Genomic DNA, 23,576 nt, shown 5'->3' with positions numbered 1-23,576 from the left:
TTCTGCCAAATGGGTTGCGCTAACACCTCGGCAAAATGAGTGATACGATGCGAACACGGCGTCGGGCCGCGCGAGTATTCGAGCCGCCGAATGTGAAGCGGTGCGATGTAGTTCCTCTGTTCTACCTGTGCAGCTTTGTCGGATTATTCCGCTGCCAGCACACGCACCTAGTCAACACAGTACACTCATTGTGGGCGGGCAAGAGAGAATTTTAGTGGAAAACTCTGTAGTATTAAATACAGAAGAAACCTTGCCTATGACGAGAAAGAGACAGTAATAATTGATATTTGAAAAGGCATATCCATGATTTCACCGTTTGTATAAATAATTGAAGAGTATTCAAACTATACTCGAAAGTCTTTACGGCATTTGTTTGTATCGTGGGGCTATAAAACTTGTTTCTAGATGGAATTCCACTAGTTTTCGACGACCTGTTTGTTATTTTCAGGTAAGAAAACAAAATATAAATCAGCCTTTTCTTCCTTTATTACCATTATTTTATTATTATTAGTTTCTTTAATTACTTAGCTTGGGGCTTCAACATACCATAACTATATGTAATTACTCTTTTGTATTTCTTAAGGATCAATAAGATCTGAATGGTCAAGTTGTGCCACTTGCAGAGATTATAGTTTCGACAACTCCTTTAATAACAGCTCCTGTGTTGCGTTCTGATATGCAACTTATTACATAATAGTAGCTGTTTCATGAATGGCAATAACGACTTGAACCAAAGATGGTCCTCATTGTTCTCTTTTTCGTCATGATGCAGAATTTTAATCTAATCTTTCTCTCTCTCTCTCTCTCTCTCTCTCTCTCTCTCTCTCTCTCTCTCTCTCTCGTTAGAGAATGTAATCCATCGACTTTCTGTTTACGTTTATGTCGTCTCGTTGCAACTGTTGGTTTTACGAGCCCGAAGTGATGCTATCTGTGTGGATTGTTTACTACTCGCAAAATCAGCAGCCTGACCGGCTCCGACTGTGAGTTGACACACCAAAAAGTGTCATCTACAGGCCCCTGGATATGGAAACATACATAGCATGATACAAGAGTAGGAGAGCATAGACAGCATACGTCACAATTTATGACTGAAAAAGGGACAAATCACATCATGAAATTACATAATAAAAATATACTACGGTTATCCATACAGATCAAAATCATTCGCATTTTTTAAAAAATCCAATGGAAAGATACACCAATGGCGTAATGGACCTGAGAGGGAACCCACATGTACAATGAGTTGCACTAGCATCTTGCTGGAAAATTATCCATGGTTGATATTCTTCTAACTGTGGGGGCAATGAACCGTTGCAAAGCGTCTAAGTAATTGTTAGCGGCAATGGATTTACCCGCGAAGAAATACGGTCCAGAAACCTTGTTACGCATGAGGCCGCTCCAAACATTAACTTTTTCGGTGGCTCGCTGTAACTGTACAGTAGCATGTGGAGACTCTGAACCCCATATACGGACATAATGCCTACCATTCCACTGACATGAAAGGTGGATTCATCGTTCAGCATATGCGATTTAAGTAATCGTTAGCCTTATCAATCCTGTTGAGTATCTCAGTTGCAAATTCTGCAAATTTGCAACTGTGTCAGCAAATCATTCGGCTGCTAGGCCTGCACGATTTGCACTTTGTAAGCGTGCAACCTAAGCCTTTCATGAAGAATCTTCACCACACTTCCTTGCGCTATTTGAAGTTCACGTGATGCTTGACGAGTTGATTTAGAAGGACTCCGTTGTAACGACTGCCGAATACAATCAACAGTTGCATCATTCGGACGAGGCCTGCCACTTCGAGACGATCTACAACGTTGCCTGTTTAGTTAAACTTTGCATACCATCGCCTTATTGTTTTAACCTCAGGAGGGCTGCGTCCATGAGAAGCCCGAAATTTACGCTAAACACTGATTGGGGTTTGCTTTCGTGAAACCAAAGCACACATTGCGGTTTCTCCTGCTTCTACAGCAACTAACGCGACCTAACAGACCGCGTCGGTGTTGTGGAGCGCTAGTGCCATCTTTTGGTCACAACTACTAGTAACACTAACCTATGCAACGGCATCAAATGTAACTTACTATGTCAAACGGTTATTCCGTTATAAATTTTTATGATCAGGGAAAGACTTTGTGCTCACCCTGTATATTTGAAGAACAGCCTGGAATCGTTACAGCGCGGAAGCGCTTTTACAAATGAGAATGCCTCGTGCAGTACCTTGGTGGCGGTGGTGGTGATGGTGGGTAGCGGGGGGGTGGGGGAGGAAGATGTTGATGCTCAGCTAATGGCACTATTTGTAAGTGCACCGTTCGGATTTTATGTGCAAATACGCGCAAAATACATGTTTCTCTGCTAGGAGATTTTTTGAAGCTCTTCAACACTTTATTCAGCAGCGCAGTGAGCTCCCATAGCTGCAGTGCAAGGTGTCGCACATCCGAATCTTGAAATGTGTAGGCTAAAGTCACTGATCCTGTGTCGAAAATCCGGAAGATTCGCCTCCCATAGTAAACAATATACGAGTATAATTCGTATGGCTTTTAGCGTACATGTTATAGTTAAGAAAATTATTCGGGGATATAAAATTTCTGCAGGTGGATTTGTTCGTGGAGGGATGACATTATGTATAATGTTGCTTTATTTGATCGAAGCGTTACATTACATGTTAATACTACTAATACTAACAATTAAAAAAGCGCGAATATATCAAGATGTTTGGATTTAAATGTCATTGAAACTTCCACGATAAGTCGAAACGCTACTTCCATCCCTAAAGCTGCGCAGGACTTGTCTTTTTTTTGTGCTAAGATAGCATTTTCCATTCTGGTCAAAATGTCCTGTATATACAGGTTTATTGTCTGCATCAGAACCAGAACGAGGCTGTATTTTTTTCAATTATTTTATGAAAATGTTCCTTACATTTTTCCATTCAATTCTTCTTTTGCTGTATCACCCGAAAGAAAATAAAAACAACACACGAAACAGAGACTTCGAAACGTAACAGTACTGAAAAGATGTTACATATCTCTCTAACAACTACTTTTTCAGTAGGGAACACTGCGAATAATTGACTAGATATTTCGAGTTACTGCCATATGGTATACATATGCGCTCAGTGAAAAAGGACCCATCCGTACGCTGTACAAGCTGAGCTGAGAATGCAGGCTATGAAACAGATAAAACCGTGCACCCTATCGGTACGCATGCGACAGCATGGGTATCATATATCGGATTCCATTGGTGGTAGAAAGATTCCAGAGCCAAGTGTTTCAGATAGGTCTTGGGCTAGGAACCATCTGTATACCCAACAGAATGATAGTCTTAATGTCACTATCCTACAGTACAGGGTCAATTTAGGAGTTATTAACACTTCCTTTTGCTTTGGTAAATACAGAAAATCGGGTGGCTCTCTTTGCATTTGATATCTGCGCTGAGCATTGGCTCTGAGCACTATGGGACTTAACATCTATGGTCATCAGTCCCCTAGAACTTAGAACTACTTAAACCTAACTAACCTAAGGACATCACACAACACCCAGCCATCACGAGGCGGAGAAAATCCCTGACCCCGCCGGGAATCGAACCCGGGAACCCGGGCGTGGGAAGCGAGAACGCTACCGCACGACCACGAGATGCGGGCGCGCTGAGCATTCAAGGGTGTTTTAGAGGTACCATTAGTCTATCGGTAGTTCATTACTAAACCCCAAAAAAGTTATTTTACAATTTTTTTTGTATCAAACCCAAACCGCAGATTCCAAGACGTCACCCTCCCCTCCCCTCACCACCTTCCAGTCCCCATCCCCTCCCCTCACCACCTTCCGGTCCCCCTCCCCTCCCCTCCCCTCCCCACCTTCCGGTCCCCCTCCCCTCCCATCCCACCACCTTCCGGTCCCCCTCCCCTCCCATCCCACCACCTTCCGGTCCCCCTCCCCTCCCATCCCACCACCTTCCGGTCCCCCTCCCCTCCCCTCCCCTCCCCACCTTCCAGTCCCCCTCCCCTCACCACCTTCCGGTCCCCCTCCCCTCCCCTCACCACCTTCCGGTCCCCCTCCACTCCCTTCCCCTAACCACCTTCCGGTCCCCCTCCCCTCACCACCTTCCGGTCCCCCTCCACTCCCCTCCCCTCACCACCTTCCGGTCCCCCTCCACTCCCCTCCCCTAACCACCTTCCGGTCCCCCTCCCCTCCCCTCACCACCTTCCGGTCCCCCTCCCCTCCCCTCACCACCTTCCGGTCACCCTCCCCTCCCCTCACCACCTTCCGGTCCCCCTCCCTCCCCTCACCACCATCCAGTCTCCCTCCCCTCACCTCGCCACCTTCCAGACACCCTCCCCTCACCACCTTCCGGTCCCCCTCCCCTCACCACCTACCGGTCCCCCTCCCCTCCCCTGCCCTCCACTCACCACCTACCGGTCCCCCCTCCCCTCCCAACCTACCAGTCCCCCTCCCCTCCCCTCCCTCCAACCTTCCAGTCCCCCTCCCCTCCCCTCCCAACCTTCCAGTCCCCCTCCCCTCCCAACCTTCCAGTCCCCCTCCCCTTCCCTCCCAAACTTCCAGTCCCCCTCCCCTCCCAAACTTCCAGTCCCCCTCCCCTCCCAAACTTCCAGTCCCCCTCCCCTCCCAAACTTCCAGTCCCCCTCCCCTCCCAAACTTCCAGTCCCCCTCCCCTCCCAAACTTCCAGTCCCCCTCCCCTCCCAACCTTCCAGTCCGCTCCTCCCCACCTTCTGGTGCTCCTCCCCTCCCATCACCACCTTCCGGTCCCCCTCCCCTCCCCTCACCACCTTCCGGTCCCCCACCCCTCCCCTCACCACCTTCCGGTCCCCCACCCCTCCCCTCACCACCTTCCGGTCCCCCACCCCTCCCCTCACCACCTTCCGGTCCCCCTCCCCTCCCCTCACTGCCTTCCGGTCCCCCTCGCCTCCCCTCACTGCCTTCCGGTCCCCCTCCCCTCCCCTCCCCTCCCCAACTTTCGGACCCCCTCCCCTCCCCTCCCCTCACCACCTTCTGGTCCCCCTCCCCTCCCCTCACCACCTCTCGGTCCCCCTCCCCTCCCCTCACCACCTCTCGGTCCCCCTCCCCTCCCCTCACCACCTACCGGTCCCCCTCCCCACCTACCGGTCCCCCTCCCCTCCCCTGCCCTCCACTCACCACCTACTGGTCCCCCTCCCCTCCCCTCCCAACCTTCCAGTCCCCAACCCCTCCCCTCCCAACCTTCCAGTCCCCAACCCCTCCCCTCCCAACCTTCCAGTCCCCAACCCCTCCCCTCCCAACCTTCCAGTCCCCAACCCCTCCCCTCCCAACCTTCCAGTCCCCAACCCCTCCCCTCCCAGTCCCCAACCCCTCCCCTCCCAACCTTCCAATCCCCAACCCCTCCCCTCCCAGTCCCCAACCCCTCCTCTCCCACCTTCCAGTCCCCAACCCCTCCCCTCCCAACCTTCGTCCCCCTCCCCTCCCAAACTTCCAGTCCCCCTCCCCTCCCCTCCCAACCTTCCAGTTCACTCCTCCCCACCTTCTGGTGCTCCTCCCCTCCCCTCACCACCTTCCGGTACCCCTCCCCTCGCCTCACTACCTTCCAGTACCCCTCCCCTCCCCTCGCCTCGCTACCTTCCGGTACCCCTCCCCTCCCTTCCCCTCGCCTCACTACCTTCCGGTACCCCTTCCTCACCACCTTCCGGTCCCCTTCCTCTCCCCTCCCCTCACCACCTTCCGGTCCTCCTCTCCTCTCCCCTCCCCTCACCACCTTCCGGTCCTCCTCCTCTCCTCTCCCCTCCCCTCACCACCTTCCGGTCTCCCTCCCCTCCCCTACCCCCTGCCCCACCTTATGGGGCCCCTCCCCTCCCCTCACCACCTTCCAGTCCCCATCCCCACCCCCACTTTCCAGTCCCCCTCCTCTCCCCTCCCCCACCTGCTCGCTCAGGTGAGACAGGCATTTGGACCAACCATTCACGATCCGATGACAACCCAACCGTCTGACTGTCAACAAACCCACCAACAAAATAACTTCCGCTTCATCTGTCCAAGGCACAACAGGGAGTTTAATGGAACAACATAGAAGATATTGGCGCCCGCAGCCGATTATATATGGAGCTGTCAGACTACACCGTGCTGGACAGGAAACAGCACGATGAGGAAACTACACTGCCTGAAATTGTCAACGGCCAGGGCAGGTAACCGCAACATTAACGGCCACAAGGCAGAAGATTCCGCTGGTGCACTTCAATTCAAATAACCTAATACAGTGAAAGGTGGCTAGAATTTTCCAACTTGAAAATCACGTTGTTGCTCACTGGAATATCCCAGCAGCTGACAACGAACTCCAAACGACACAATGTGAACAGTCTTGACTTGCTGGAAGATTTAATCAAAACTCAACTTTCGTGTCCAGAGTCAGTGAGCCACGGACCTCGTAGCAGTGGGAACAGACCCCACACACTCCGACACCATGCAGAGACTGCTAGAGGCCCTGGCTAAACTACGTCCCATGGAGAATTCCTCACTTCTCCGTGCCAACTGCCTGACTGCCCAGGCCCAGAAATGGTGAAAGGACCAAATATACATCAGCTGATGAGGTGACCAAGCGAACAACCAACCAACGGTCATCCCACTCCAATATCCCTGCGTCAGACAGTTCATGTGTGTCACCAGTGGTCGGCTACTACTGGCTGTCGGGGCCTCACCGGCACTCTGTCCCCGACTTAACTACTGTTGCGTCCCAACTGCACTGCTGGTCCGTCCAGAACTGACTGCAGACACTCGACGACCTGGAAATACTATAGGTCGCTAAAGAGATGCTACGACAGTGCACTTATTGATATGAGCTGCTGCTGCCGCTCACGGGAAAGTAAGTCAGGAAGTTAGTGATGCCAGTAAATGGAATAAGAAAACGAGGCGGCAGTACCGTAATTGAAGACGGCAAACAATAAATGGTCTGAACACGAGCCGTGCATGGCTCAGTAACTAGAACTATATTTTGTACTGAAGTCAGTGGTGACTCATAACCACACAACTGCAATTAACTCACAAATGGCTAATTTGCAGACCCATATTTACTTTGAAATTTTTGCTTCTGCAAGTATCGTATGTTTTCACACTTGTTAGTTTTTCCTGTTCATTCTATTTTACCTTGTACACAAATTTTTCTTTTGAGATCCTCTGTTTTCCCTCTCAGCTTACCCCCCCTCTTTCACTATAGCTCTCAGGGAAAGTAAGAAATATAATGTAGTCAGGTGTTTTACTTTCAAGGAAATGATTTAAAAGTCAGTATTATGCAAGTTTTAGCAAAGGTGGAACTGGAACTTCTTTATGGCCATTTATAAGTTCGCCATTTGTCTTCCAAAATATTAAAAATATTCCATAACCCCAGGTCTAGCCCCCCCCCCCCCATATAAACGATTGTATGGATGCCCTTGGCCCCAAGTGATCACTTATGTCGCTTGTATCTTACACTGACCCTGTATATGACAATGTTTAATAGATGAAGGTAAATTGAGAATTGAAATCTTACAGTGAAGGTAAACTGGCTTATAAATTCTGACTGCTCCATATTGATTCAGTTGCTTAAGTTTTGGCATTGGGGATTATGTATTCTGATCTGCTTGCCATTGTTCTTGGTTTATTTTTGTGTGTTTTTGTACTTATGAAACTCTAAAATAGTGATGAAATTAGGGATACCCAGGTTTTTTTTATTTTTATTTTTATTTATTTATTTATTTATTTATTTTATTTATGAGAGGTGTTGACTATAGAAGATATGCTAACTGCTATTGTATAGTTTTCTGTTCAACAAAGTAAGGTGTATACTTAACGTGACATAGACTCATTAATAGTAATATGTAATCCAATCCAGTTTCGGTAAAATTATCCATTGTACACATTATGAAAGTTTTTATTAATATTCCAGAAAACAATAACTCTGTACACAGTACCCAGATGGCATGTGAAAAGATAAAAGGAGTATGGAAGAAAGCTTTTAAACCAAAAAATTTCAAGCTAATCCATGACAACCCTGAAATCTTTGTAAAATCTCAGGTATGTGATGAGAAAACTATAGTTGTTAAAGAATACTCCTACATTTAGAAGCAAAAAGATGTATTGTTTTAGTTGTGATTTTATTCCAAAGATTGCTCATGAGACTTCCTTTTTTTGCTTTGTTTACTTATTAGCATTTAGGTTGTGTTGATAGTTAGCAAATACATTGAGCACTGATTACGTAAAACATTATATTAAATGGTATATAGTACTGTAACATTTTTTCATAAATTTCTGGGACTGGGAAGCCATTATAGATTATGTCTGAATACTTGCCAGTTGATTGTTTGATGAGACCCTCCAGATAGTATTTGTGTTACAGTGCTCATGTGGAGTTCTTCTTGTCTCTCATAAACTTACTGATAAGGCCATGAATGTTTGAAAGCAAGGCATTTATAAAAAACGTATGTAGAAAGGTTTTCATAGTGCATAAGAATTTATTTGTTGAAATAGGAGAACACATGGCAGATATGTTTCAATGTCCAAACATATAGAAGTAAATGTTAAGCTTTGAACTTTATAGGGCACACTTCATGTATATTTTTAGATGGTTTACAAAAGAAGTGAATTATGTTGATAATAGGAATGAAAACTGAGTGGAATCTTATGATTAAATTGTTCACAGGATTAGACAAGCACTGCGGAAGTTAACAGAGCAGTAAAAGCAGTGTCCATCTCTCCTACTGAGAGGTCTGCCTGTCGCTTGGAAGGTTTTATTCCCAGTATTGCCAACACTTTCCCTCATTGGGAGAATTCAAGTGGAGAGCCAGACTGTGTAATCAATATTAGTAATAAAAACAGAACAAAAAATTCAAATAAATAACTGAATAAAACTCAGTAGAATGCACCACAGTTTTAGACCGACAGGCAGTATACTAAGCAAGGAGCATGGCAAACTAACATGCTGTGTATTCATGGTTCCTTGGAGTATGTTCTTAAATTTTTCATAGTTTATTTGTATGAAAAATGAAAACTTGGTTTACTTATAAAAACAGTGACAGTTGAAAATGGTCACAGCGGTGATTGTCAATAATAAATTTGCAATTCCAGTCTTACAAAACATGGATAATGTTTTCCTGTCTCTCTATTTGTCCCTCAAATTACATGACCCATGATAACCTTTATTGCAGTCACACTCACACCATGTATGTGCAGGTATAGCTGGTTTCTGTTCTGACAGCTGTCGCCAGGTAAACTTAAGAAAAGAACAGCTATGTTACAATCTGGCCGTTTATAAAAATAACAACATCAAAAAGACAACACAAAAGAAAAAATAATACCAAACAATAGTTTGTGGCTGGAATGGCAGCATCACATTACACTTTGATCTCTCCATTCTCACAAAGCTGCTATTAGCTGACTGAATGGGCTGCAGTTTCTGCTTCTTACGTAGGTAAGCATTGACATAGAAGCACCATTTACTATCTTCATAATCATAATTTATGAGTATGTATTAACAGAATTAAATAAAAAATGTTTGAGTGACAATCTCAAGTAATATCCAGTTAAATTATATTTTCAAAAATTGATTATTTTCTTTGATATAATGTAAAGGATAAAGATGAGGATGATAAGGCTGTTATGACACTGACCACCACCAATACCACATGATTAAGGTCTGTTTTGAACACAAGCCTCTGTATTTTCTTCTGTCATGCCACCATTGCTTTGCCGTTACCCTGTTTGTCTTCTCACTTTGTCTGAATACTCCTTTCAGTGAACTACCTCTTGTTCTTCCTTCTGGTCATTTGCTTTGGAGCCTTAATTCATACATACTTCTTGGTATTCTATGACATGCCATTCTCTTCCAACTTTAACCTTGCTGTTTCTATCTGCTCATTTAAGGGTACTTCCTTTATCAACACTTGATATCTCTCTCTCTCTCTCTCTCATTCTGTCCATCTTTGTGATTCCCACTCTGATTCTATGCACTTTTGTTTCACATGTCTTTATCTTGGTTAAAGTCATTTTCTTAATTGTCCTGGTTTCAGAAGCATAAATCAGGATATGCAAGTAATAGGATTGATATGTCATTTCCTCAGTCTTTTTTGTGACATCTTAATTTCACTCCAAACTCCTGGCACTTTACAAAACTACAACTGCTTGCCTCTCTCCCTCTGTTGACATCATCATTTCATCCATTTGTAAATGACATTGTAGCAAATACTGCAACCAGCCACAAGTTTCCTTGAAATGGTTTTTTTTCTCTCTCGAATAACCTATTTGGAGGGTATGATGAATCAACTTTTGCTACTCTTCATTGTATTAGATTTCTTCAGTTTTCAAATTTCATTCATCCTTTTAGAGTGTTGTTCCCTTTCTTCTTGAGTCCACTTTCGTCTAGTTATTTTCTTTCTCTCGTGAAATTCTGCCTTTTGAACTGCCTTTCTGAAATGTGTTCTGTTTTCTATTGTGTCTATTGTAACTCCAGCATTTTCAATGTCTTTTTCAGTCTCTATGAACCATGCTGGCTTGGATTTGTAGCTATTGAGTAATGTGAATATCCGCTTGGTTAGTCTGTTGTTATCCATTCTGAATATATGTCCAAAAAACTGTAGTCTCCTCTTCCTCATTACATCAGTTAGTTTGGAAATGGTTTTATTATACTATTACTAGTTTTGGGCCTGAGCCCATTGACAGATAGTAGCATTGATTTCTTGGAAGTTTTACATTTGTGTCTTCCTGAAAAGTCCTCATTTACATACTATAAGATAGAGGTTTTGTTTTATTTTACAATCCATATTGATACATTAACTGAACTAAGTTCAGTGTAAAACTCACAGGAAGTCAATGCTACCATCTGACAGTGGTCTCGGGCCTGAAACTAGTAATGCTATAATGAAATTGTTTCAGAAAAACTTGTGGCTGGTTGCAGTATTTCCTACAGCATAATCTTCGAAAACAGTTGTGTTGTTCTCCAACCATCTGTTTCTGCTATACTTTCAAACTATATGAAATTGTCAACTTTTTTTCAGCTGTTCGCCAGAGCGAGTCCTGGGTAATCTTATCCCTGTTTCTGGTAATGATGATGAACTCATTCTTGCTCTCATCAAATTTTTTCATACTTTATCCAACCAGCTCTATTTGTTTGGTAAGGAAGTGAGTCCACAATTTTCATCTTTTATGCCATGTAAAGATTAAGGCATTCTTCAGTGATGAGATCCTGTAGAGCTACCGAATGAAAATGAAGTTGATTGCTTCATTTTACCCACTGTTCCAAATAGCGAGACATTTCCTATGAGATTAAGGTTGGGTGATGTGGCAGATGTGATAGGATGCTTGGGTGTTTGTCAAACTAGGAGCATATGCAAACAGCCCTGTGAACATCTACAAGTCATCTTGAAAGGTGTGTGTGTGTGTGTGTGTGTGTGTGTGTGTGTGTGTGTGTGTGTGTGTGTGTGTGTGTGTGTGTCCATAGCATACTCATCATTGTTTGTTTACTTACTAGCTGAGATACCTGCCATTGTTCAGGTATTCATTTTGTGAATTTTCTAGTAGAGACAGAAGCAAAAAACAAACTGTTTGTAGTGAAATATTGAAAAGTTTCTTTTCCATGTGTTCATGGAAACACTATTGAACCTATGAAACAGTCATACAAAGAAATAGGCATAATATACAAATGTATAAGTACAGTATCCAAATAAGAAACATTATTTTGGACAGTATCTATGCTCTGTGCTGTTGCTTCGTTTGTCACAATGTGATGTTGTAAACATCTCCATGGCAACACCTTTTCATAGCTCAATAGACAGTGGCAACACCTTTTCGTAGTTCAATAGACAGCTACTGTTTTCTTTGTGTATCTCATTGTTTTTGACATCATATCTCCTGAACTGTATGTCATACCATGATACACTTTTGTAGGTGCATTTAGTGGTCCATGTGAATACTACCAGAGAAATTTATTGTGAATACAGTTAGTAGCATGGAAGTAATACATTTAAATATCATGCATGATGCGGCAGTGTTTCATGCATTTCATTGTTTATAATTGTCTATAATTGTTCATGATTTTCTATAATAGGTAGGTGGTACTTACCCACATAGCAGTTGTTACCTGATAGATCCATTTTTATAATACATATGGGTTTTCCTACACTGAGGTGGCAAAAGTTGTGGGATACTTCGTAATACCATGTTAGACTTCCTTTTTGCCTGGCGTAGTGCAGCAACTCGGCATGGTGTGTACTCAACAAGTTGTTGGAAGTCCCCTGGAGACATATTGAGCCATGCTGTCTCTACATATTTCCTTAATTGCGAAAGGGTTGCTGGTGCAGGATTTTGTGCACAAACTGACCTCTCAATTACATCCCATAAATGTTCAACGGAATCATGTCGGGCAATCTGTGTGACCAAGTCATTCTCTCGAATTGCCCAGAATGTTCTTCAGTCCAATCGTAAACAATTGTGGCTTGGTGACATGGCACATTGTCATCCACAAAAATTCTATCTTTGTTTGGGGACATGAATGGCTGAAAATGGTCTCAAAGTAGCTGAACGTATATCCAGTCAATGATCACTTCAATTGGCCCAGAAGACCCAGCAGATTCCATGTAAACATAGCCCAGACCATTATGGAGCCACTACCAGCTTGCACAGTGCCATGTTGACAATTTGGGTCCATGGCTTCATGACGTCTGTGACATACTTGAACCCCTACCAATGGAAATTTTTACTCATCTGATCAGGTCATGGTTTTCCATTTATCCAGGGTTCAAGTAATATGGTAATGGCCACAGGAGAGGCCTGCAGGTGCAGTAGGCACTCATATCTGTCATCTACTACCATAACGCATTAACACCTACTTTTATTGCACTGTCATAACGAATACATTTATTGTACACCCCACGTTGATTTCTGTGGTTATTCTATGCAGTGTTGCTTGGCTGTTAGCACTGACAACTCTATGCAAATGCCATTCCTCTCAATCATTAAGTGAAAGCCATTGGCCCCTGTGTTGTCCATGGTGAGATGTAATGTCTGAAGTCCGGTATTCTCAGCACTTCTTGACAGTATGGATTTTGGAATATTGAATTCCCTAGCGATTCCCAAAATGAAATGCCCCATGTGTGTAGCTCCAATTACTAGTCTGCAATGAAAGTCTGTTAATTCCCATCATGTGGCCATATTCACATTGGGAACCTTCTGACATGAATCATCTGAGTACAAATGGCACCTCTGCCAATGCACTGCCCTTTTACACCTTTTTGTAAGTTATACTACCACCATCTGTACATGTGCATATTGCTATCCCATGTCTTTTGTCACCTCGGTGCATTTAACCATCTTGTAAACAATATGAACTGTATCAATGTTGTCAACACACAAATGTAAACAGTGTAGGTACATAAATAAATAATGGATAAAAGTACAGGCACATAAGTAGATACATAACATTATTTGCTTTACTGTGTTACATGTTTCCACATTGTGTTCAATATTCTGTTGAGCATATTGTAAAATGCCTCTTAATCACATTAGCTAATCATTAGCATAACTGTCAACATAATTTACATACTATTTCAGATAATTCTGATTATACAAAAACACTTTCCAACAGACAAATTTTGTGGTATCTCTGAAAGCATGTATTTCACTTTTGTCTTTTATCATTTGGGGAAGTTTGTTCTATAATTTAATTCTTATATAGCTCAGTACTGTGGTTTTTTGCTTTTTATTCCCTATTGAGATGTAAATTATGGCTGGATATTGTTTCACATTCATGTAGAGAGCTGTTTGTTGATACTGGCCAATGTCTGTCTTTATGTGGATCACTGTTTACAAAATGTGTTCACTGTGAACAGTCAAGATACCTTTATATTTTATTCAAATCAGTGCTGTGGGTTGTCTTGCTACTTTTTGTTGTATTCATAGAGCCCTTTTTGTAGCTGAAATACTGTTTACATGTTCTGAGCATTTGCTCCCCCAGAAGGTTATGCTCTACCCAATTGCTGAAGGAGCAGTGCAAAATATGTTGCTGTCCTGCATGAGCTACTACATACTGATTTTATTCTTGTAAGTGCTTAGCATGCTGAAGTTACCTGCTTTCCTAGGGCAGTAATGTGCTCACCCTAATTTAGTTGTAATTGATATGCATCCCAAGAAAATTGGTTCTTGGTACACATTCTATGGGTCTATCTTCCACTTTCAGGTAATTGCTGTTGCATTTTCTGCTTACTTGGAAACCAATACTGTTGTTTGTTTTCACGTGTAGGGTTAATTTGTTGTTTTCTATCTTGCATGATTGTTTCTTCAAATTTTTCATTTTGTACATTTCGTGGTACATCTGAGATGTGCGCGGCTAGCGGTCGTGCCGTTTATTGCTCGCAATCTTGACTTTATGCTTCTGTCGCCTCATTTGCTTTTAATTCGATTTACTGGCGTCACAAGGTTGCTGGTTTGCTTGCCCAAGAGTGGCAGCATCAGCACTTATTGATAAGTGCATTGTCGTACTGTCTCTGGAGCAACCACTAGTATTTCCAGGTCGTCGTGTGTCTTTAGTTCAGTCTGGGACGGAGTGCCAGTGAGGCATGGACAGCCAGTACTTGCCGACCACAGGACACACACATGTACTGTCCAACCGAAGCAGACTTGAGCAGGGATGACTGTTGGTTGGTCGTTCTATCGGTCGTCTCATCAGGCGACATGTATTTGGTTTTCTGACTGCTTCTGGACCCCTTCAATTGGTCATCTTGAGGGATGTGGGTCGGTTCCTTCCTTGTGCAGAGATGTCAGTGGCCAATGGGCAAGTGTTCCCTCTGCATGGTTGCGCCCGAGGCAGTGTCTCTGGGTCGTCGTGCATCCGAAGCAATCGGGACGCAGCGCCAGTGAAATCCGGACAGCCAGTACTCGCCAACCGCTCGCGACACACATGCACTGTCCGACGGAAGGAGACTGGAGCAGGAATGACCGTTGGTGGGTCGTTCAGTCAGTGGTCTTATTGGATGGTGTATATTTGGTCACCGACTGTTGATGGAAACACTCTGTGTGTGTGACTTGTCTTTTCTCCTTGTTGTTCCACGGTGATTGGTTTTAGGATTGTCAGAGTTATTGGTGCAAGTGTTTACGTGGAACTGTGTGTAGCTTCTGTGATTTCTGCTGAGCAGATGAATGCTGTCTGTGTACTGGAGTAGCCAGTTGGTCAGTTGAGAGAGTGGAAGGGAATTGATTAGATTGTTGGTTCTTCAGCCGTCCCTAGGTCGTGTTGCCACCCAATTATTTAGTGTTATGCTTGGCTGCCTGTCTCACCTAAACTGTTGTTAGAGTTTCCTCCCCAGGCTGACCCTTGGAACACTTCTGAGCACCACTGTTCTATTGTTCATGATTGTGATTTTCTTTTGTCGCAAGTACTGTGCCAGGCTTTCAGCCGTGTATTAATTTTGTCTGTTCTATGTTCAGTATATGGCCTTCAGCTGAACCTTATGTGAAGTTGGGTTAGATAGAGCAGCAATCAGTTTGGGAATTAAGTTGCTTTAATATGACATTTATAGTCACAATGCAGATCAGATTTCGACCTGTGTCAAACTGTGTAAGCATTCACTTGAGCATGAACAAGTGCTACAATTCCACACTGCATTGATAATGACCTGACACAGGTCGAAATCTGATCTGCGTTGTGACTATAAATGTCATATTAAAGCAACTTGATTCCACGACTGATTGCTGCTCTATCTAACCCAATATAACCGCAGTCATTGCGTGGACCCACCCCATGGACAGCAACCTTATGTGAAGTATTTTAAGATTAGGCCCTCAGCTGTGTTTTATTTAAAATTTTTGTTTGCTGTGTATTTAGGCCTTCAGCCACAGTTGTTTTAAAATCTGTGGCTTTCAGCCGTAATGTATAAATTCCTGTCTGTAAGGTTTCTCTTTAATTATCTTGAATTCTTAAAATGGCCTTCAGCCATACTGTGTAAATGCTTATCTTAAGGTTTGTCTTTAATTATTTTGAATAATTGTTTGGGCCTTCAGCCATCAAGACATTTCAAGTTTTCTTAAGATGGTTTTCTGTTGTACTGTGTAAATGCTTGTCTTTTAAAGGTTCCTTTTATTATGTTTCAGCCAAGGAATTAATTTAAATTTTCCTTAATATGGCTTTTAGCCAAGATTGGTAAATGCTTGCCTTTTAAAGAATTTCCTTTGCTGATCTGAAATATTATTTGGGCCTTTAGCCAAGAAGATATTTTAATTTCACTTAAGTAAGGCCTTCAGCTGTTTTTCTAAATCCTTGTGTTTTAAAATGAATTATTTAAACTTATGATTAATGGAAAATCTCATATAAAGATGTGAAACAAATACTAACAAAGAGATAGAGGGGCTGACCAGTACTTACCTCAGCTCAGTACAGCCGATAGATACACAAAAAACAGAACCGAAAATTTACGTTCCTAGCTTTCGGAACAAATGTTCTTTCATCAGGGAGGAGAGAGGGGAAAGAAAGGGAAGAAGGGAAAGTGGATTCAGTTACTCATAACCCAGGTCATGAAGCATCAGGGAAAGGAAAACAGGGAGGGTAGCAAGGATGGAGGCATGGTTGTCAGAGGGAAGCCAAAGATATTCTACTGTAAGTACTGTGCCAGCTTCAAACCAAAGAGGATGCATACAGAAGTAAAGAGGTATACAGTATAAAGATAAACACAAACTATCTTTATTTATTTAAACTTATTATTGAGAAGTTACTTGGGACCTCAGCCATGAATTGTCTTGTTGTTTTGAAGAGAAAACTGTGCATTGGTTTTGGAGGAATAAAGCTGTGTGTTCTTGTGTAACTAACAGTAACTGATCTTGGCCCCTTTCCACAACCTTATCCTGATCCGCTATGTACTGCAAAACCAGATTTCAACATCACTGATTGGAATGTTGCTGTCATCAGCAAACAATATTACTTCATCATGTTTGACACTCTGTGGAAAATCTTTTGTTGTATCAAGAAAGAGTATTGGACCCGTCATAGTATATTGGAAAACTCCAGTATTAATATATTCTGGGTTGGAAAGGTGTATCATGGCATGATTGCATGATTGGAGTTGGTTTGAAAGGTCTCCACCGAATGCACTCTGTTTGGACAGAATGATTTGTAAATGCCTCTCTGTGCGGTGTAATTAGTCTAACCCTGTCGTATCCATATGCAGCAATGTGTAGTTCTAGACACTTTATCAGTTTTCACAGGATAGTTTTCATCTGTCTTAAAGCTTGCCAAATCAGTTCTTCCAGCATCTTTACACAGCCATTGCATTGAAAGAACCATTCCTGCTGCCTTTCTGCATATATGTTCAGTATGCCAATAATATTGGGTATAGAATCATCTGTTAGGGATTCTGTCTGCCTCTTTTGCTTTGTTCAGTTCTCATGATGCTAGCTGTTTCTCAATCCCCCTGACCCAAAAATATATTTCATTCATCTTCTCAGTGGTACAAAAATTAAATTCAGATAATGCTTCTCGATTTTCCTTTGCAAGGGAACATTTGGAAGTGGAGTTCAGCATTTAAACATTTGCTTTGCTATTCTCAGTTTCAGTTCCTGTCTCATCTGTGACTGGACACTAACTTTAGTGCTACTAACAGCATTTACATTTGACCAGAATTTCTTTGGGTTTTGTAAAAGACCTTTGGACATTATTTTTCTACAGTACCAATTGAATGCTTCGTGCATTACTCTCTTGACAGCCAAATGTGTTTCATTCAGCATCTCTCTATCTGTTGCACTGTGCTTTCTTTTACACCTATTACACAGTAGTCTTCTTTGATTTCGTTACAGTGACTGTATATCATGGACGGTCCCTGCCATCATGAAGTGTGTCTTGGAAGCAACTTGTAGTGAAGATCCATTTATGATGTGCACTAAAGACAATGTCTGTACAATCATTCATCAAGCATACAGGCATTTTACTCATACCTGCCAAGGTTTTAATTTTTAGGATGTGTACAACATTGCGTAGTTAACCTGCAGTGGTGGGTTGCAGCATCATTGTGCTTGATACATAGTTCATTGTTTGTACATGCTGTATTTTGTCAGACTTTCGTTGTAGCATGGTAGTTATATTGCTGATGTACTCACCTGAGAAGTTTGGAAGTTTTTTGCAATTATGTATCTTGGTAAATTGTGTTGAAATGGTATGTTTACTTTTCTTTTTTTTCTATTTATCTTTTGCTATGTGACGTTTCAGGCTGCATTAATTTCGTGCTATGTGTTTTCTGTAAATAGGTCAGTTTGTTGATACTAATGATTTCTATTTGTATTTCTATTTTGTGTCATGGTAGTTTTGAAACGCAAGGCTTTTTGGTTGTTTTTTGTGCTGCTGAAGTGTTACAGAGGATTTTATTATCTCATTGGTCACTCAGTTATTTTCATTTTGTGGTTTAATAACTCTGTCCTCTTGAAAACACTATTTAAAATTTGAATATAAAAATATAATAGAAACTTTGAAAACTTCCCATTGAAGATAGTTTCTGTGTATACTACATCCTGTGTTTCATTGTTCATCTATATTGCAAATTCAACTCTTTTTGGCTTACAATAAGAGAAAATCATTCTGTACGTGAGCGTTCAACTTTTTCTTACTGCAGCTATGTTTGATTTGAAGCTGAGACTGGTATAATCACAAAGAGCAAGGTTATCTGCACCGTTATGACTTTTCCTTTTTTGTGTCAGTTTGTATATGGCCAATGAGTGACACAGAATGCTTTGGTACCCTTGTAGCAGGATTAATCAATGGTGATATTCTGCAGCTGTACATAATGTTTAAGAAATTGTTGCAAAGCCCATGTGGGTTGATTGTGTTGATGTTTAAATCTCCACAAATGAGAATTTTGTTCTTCAGGATTAGAAACCATGCCCAATACTTGGGTTAATTCTGCAGTGAAAGTATCCATGTCACCACTAGGAGAATAGTAAACACACTTGCTAGTGTAATTAGTCTCTGGAACATATCTTACTTTCTTATCTCTATAAATGATATCTCTGTGTGTTTTTCTTCACTAAATGAAATATCATTTCTAACTTTACACACAATCCCTTCATTTACAGATAGTAAATGGTCCTACTATAATGACATAGTAGAGTGTATCAATATAGAGCTACGTGTGTTATTTCTGATCACCTGTAACAGTATTTTATTATGCTAACAAGTGAGCTACCAGTAATCTGCAGTCACAATTCTAGCTCTAGCACTTTTTATGGACTGGATATTGTGATGGAGAACTGACAAACACTGAACACTGCTAATTTGGGAGACTTCTCAGTTTTCTTGCATTTGACTAAAAAAATCATTGGGAAGATGTAGTTTTGTTGTCATTCACTTCACTATCTACTGTCGCTTCTGTTGACTCCTCGCTTTTTTCTGCAGGTGTTGGCAAGACGACAGTGCTACCACTTCTGTTTCTTTTAGTAGTAGTAGTAGTGGTGGTGGTGGTGGTGGTGGTGGTGGTGGTGGTGGTGTTGATACTACGGTCTTGTTTTGAAATTAGTTTGGTTTTTTAATTTTCTTGATTATCAGGGTCACCATTTATTCTTTCCCAAGCCATTCAGGTTTAGTTCATATTATGTTAGGAATGTACATGTTATATTACTTATGTCAATGCATTTCAAATTTTTCAGATATCTGTAGGTTCTGGCAAACTGATGATTGGTACATTGTAGTTCTACATTAACACGACTGACTCAGATCGTGATGATGTTGAAGAAAGAGCAACATTTAGTCATCTAGAATGTTGAAATAAACACCCTGGTTCATGGTCACTGTAACCTGATTGAGTGATCCCAAATCATGGTATGAATAACATTCCCAAAACATTACAGAACCACCTCTGGTCTGAACTATGCCTTCCATACACTGTGGGTTAAATGCCTAACTGGACAATCTGCTCACTTGGCATTTAGTAACATTTGGCAAGAGGCAATAGGCATCTCACACTGTACCCAACTGCAAATGTCCATTACATGTAGCTCTCTTTGCATTGTTCACTCAGAAACTGGTTGAGATGAAACTAAATTCACTGTCACCTGCAATTATTTTTGGGTTTGACAAGTTGGGACACTCGCTTCCAGTTCCTGTCATAATATTTATGACCACTGTTGTCATGCTGTACTACATGGCTGTGAACTGTACACCATTCCCTGATTCCAACAAATCGGGCAACTTTCTTGTGTCGACATGATCACAGCAAACTCGGTAGCACATTTCTACCATTATTTTACTTCTCCATGCTGGCCCATCTTATTGTACTGGTTCCATACACACCTCCTATACTGGCAATGGATTATTTTGTGACCTCCTGGTAAGAGTTCTCCAGCACAGTGACCAGTATGCTCTTTTAAGGGATGACTAGTATACTGTTCAAAAGAATTAGGGGAATGTGTGAATCAATGTCTGGTATGTTAAATCTATTTGGGTACAATGGGTACCTTTGGTCTTATTGCGTGGCTTGGTATCTTCGCTTTCAATGCATGCAACAATTAAAATCATTCACCATCTGTTAACTGTGTCATGTGTTACAGTGTCAGGTGACCCCTCAGAAGGAAGTAACTACCAGTGTCCGTGTTTTCTGGAGAGGTACACAAATGACAGTTTGTCATCTGTGAATTCTGTATTAAACTAATTGCAGGCAATGTGACATCTCTATGTATTGCAAGCTGCAGTGGTGATATGTTTGATCCAAAAAGGATGGACTTTCTGCAGCATTGCTTCAGTTGCCCATCTGTTGTGGACACACTACAGGGAGGCAGGTCAATACAGAAGGCAACTTGGACAAGGTCGCTGACACAAAACTACTCAAGATTGATATCTTGCCATCTCTGCATTGGGGCATCACACAGATTCTGACAGAGAACTGTGAGATGATTTCAGAAGGGCCACTGGAATCACTGTCTGATCAGACTGTAATGAACAGGTTACAAGAAAGGACAACATGACCCAGATGTCTTGTTATAGTACCCTGCTTGACACCACAACATCCTGCAGTGCACTTTCAGTTCTGCCATTCCCATGTCAACTGGAATTTAGTCACTGGCAAACCGCATTATTCACAGACAAGTCCGTATATCCTCTGACACAAGATGTGGCCATATTTGTGTGTGGAGATGCATGGTAAGTGGCACTTCCAAATGTTGTTCAGGAAATTGACAGATTTCCAAGGTTCTGTGATGATGTGGGGAGACTTCAGTATTGATAGCCAAATGGATCTTCTCATTGTTCACGGTCATCTTACCACGAGGCAGTACATGAGACAGATCCTGTTGGACCATGTGGTGGATTCTGCATATAGTGGGGGTCCTGATTCCCTTCTAATGCTAGAGCCCATGTGGCGGGTGTCAGCAAGGATGTCTTATGATGCCTGGGCATTGAAGTAATGGAATGGCTGGTGGTGTACTCCAACCTGAACCCTATCATTCTTGACAGACATGCTGGTGGTCATCCTGTTACACATGGGCTCTCCAAGAATGCTCGTAGGCTCTCATTGAATAATGGGAACAGATACTACAGTATGACTCTGTAGACTTACTGGGAGCATGCCATGTAGGTGCCAGGCAGTGATAAACCCTCATGGAGGGCATACACATTATTGAAGCTCTCAAAGTCCAGTGGAAAGCTCCTATGATGCAGGATGATGGGATGAATGATTGTTTCCACTTCGTTTTGAATACCTGTTGGACATTTTGTTAGTTTTATGTAAACGATCAAGGATATAATGATGATTTGTTGAGTAACTAATTTGTGAAGGATAAAGGGTTTGCATGTGGTCACCAAAATGAGTCCTTAGGCGTAATCTATGAATTGTGTTGAAACTTTCTTCGATGTGTCAAATAAACTTTTTGGTATAATTTGAAAACTCTTTGATGTTCAAAGTTAATTTGACGTCTCTTTCTACATATTGTCTCTTAGCTTACTGGTGCCATTTAGTGGTGGTCTAAGCTACCTTTATGACAGTCTTTAAAAAATAATACATAGGAACTTCAGATAGTAAGTTAAAATGTTGTTAAGGTTAAGACCATGGACTAACAAGAATAGTGTATTGTCAACAGAGAGTACATGTTCTGGATTTCTTGCACATACAGTTCTGATGCAGTATGGATAACAAGGTTCTGTCATTGAGGTACTGAGCAATTGGTAGAATATTTCAACTGTTGTTTACAGAGACTTAGTCACTATAATGAAAAACATTTTCACTTTGAAGTGGACTGCTGCATTCAGTAACAATTACTTGATCTGTCATTATAATGTGTACCTTCCTTCTTGAAGTCTCCTTATAATGTTGTATCAAATACCTCCTTCCTGTTAGTCATAGTGAGTTCCTTTATAATACTTCCATCCCATGTGATGTTGTGGATTGTTGCACTAAGTGCCTACTGCATCTTCAGTTTTGTTTACAGGTGAGGCAACATTTGGAAGAGATGGAGTAGCAAATTTTCTGAATCAACATTTTTTGGTAGATGAAAATCCTCAGGTTACAGTTCAGGTTATACACCAGCAGCAGTTTCAGATAAGTATGTGGGCTGGAACTGACAGTGACGGGTATGTTCACATACCATATCAGCACGTCTTACAGGTGCTATCTGTGCCTATTTTCTTCAGAACTGTGTTAGAGGCATCCTGCAAAATGTGCCCTTCCAAATAAGAAGACTGGTGTGGTTTACACATGATAAGATTCCAGCACATTTCAGTCACATTGTTAGATATAAAGTAGATGCTGTCTACAGCAGACATACTGTCATGGAGGCCTGAAAACCAATTGACACCAACCAGAATAATTTGAATGGGTGTAACAGTCATAATCTTTGAGTGTTTTCCTGTATAGAAACAAATGGAAAAACATTTTAAACATTAATCTCTGAATTGAGATCTTTGTAAAATGTATTACCATTCATAGCTTAAAAATTAAGAATTATGAAACATGTATTTTTTTCCAGTGCTGTTAGGAATCCACTCCAAATTTTGTAAAAGTATCTAAGTGGAAATCAGTTTCATCTGTACATAGCAGAGCTATCTGGGAAAAAAATTCGATTTCACGTAACGTGGAGAGCTGTGGCGTGGAATGGAATAGTCACTACACTGATACACACTGTAGGTCAGTGTGTTAAAAAGCTGTGGTGGCAAGAAAGCCACAGCGCCTCTAGTTCACCTACAATGGCTGATCAAAATGAGCATTACAAGTGAAAATCCCAAAGAATAAGAAATATATTCTGTAATACAGTTTTTGGTGTCAAAAAGTCTCAAAGCTGTTGACATTCGATGTGAAATTCATGCTCTGAGCACAGTGTGATGAGTAAAGGTACGGTGTGTTAGTAGTGTTTAATAATGGAAGGATGAATGTCGGTGATGATGACAGAAGTGGCTTTCCTTATGAAGTTAGCAATGAACTGTTACAAAAAAAAAAATTTAAACTGATGTATCGGAGTATATGTCAAATGTTGGACAACTTTCTACAGATTTCTCAGAGTGAGATCGTGACTAAATACTTTCAGGAAGAAATGTTATGGCTACCATTTGGTGGGATGCTAAAAAAATCTTGTTAATGGATTTTATTGAGCTTAGAATTATAATCAGCACTGAG

The 23,576-nt window shown here is 41.8% G+C and overlaps 1 protein-coding gene across 1 annotated transcript in view; it reads left to right on the top strand.

The window, feature by feature from the left end:
* LOC126263159 (protein rolling stone-like) overlaps positions 1 to 23,576 on the top strand; it is a 162,907-nt gene that overhangs the window by 68,899 nt on the left and 70,432 nt on the right. Inside the window, exon 2 of the mRNA XM_049960199.1 lies at positions 7,901 to 8,028. Within this exon, the coding sequence (XP_049816156.1) occupies positions 7,930 to 8,028 (99 nt within the window). The 5' untranslated portion in view covers positions 7,901 to 7,929. The remainder of the gene's footprint in view (positions 1 to 7,900; positions 8,029 to 23,576) is intronic.

Source organism: Schistocerca nitens, chromosome 6, assembly GCF_023898315.1.
Source record: "Schistocerca nitens isolate TAMUIC-IGC-003100 chromosome 6, iqSchNite1.1, whole genome shotgun sequence".
Lineage (NCBI taxonomy): Eukaryota > Metazoa > Arthropoda > Insecta > Orthoptera > Acrididae > Schistocerca > Schistocerca nitens.
The sequence above is the reverse complement of the archived record's forward strand: the minus strand, read 5'-3'. Positions and strand labels throughout refer to the sequence as shown.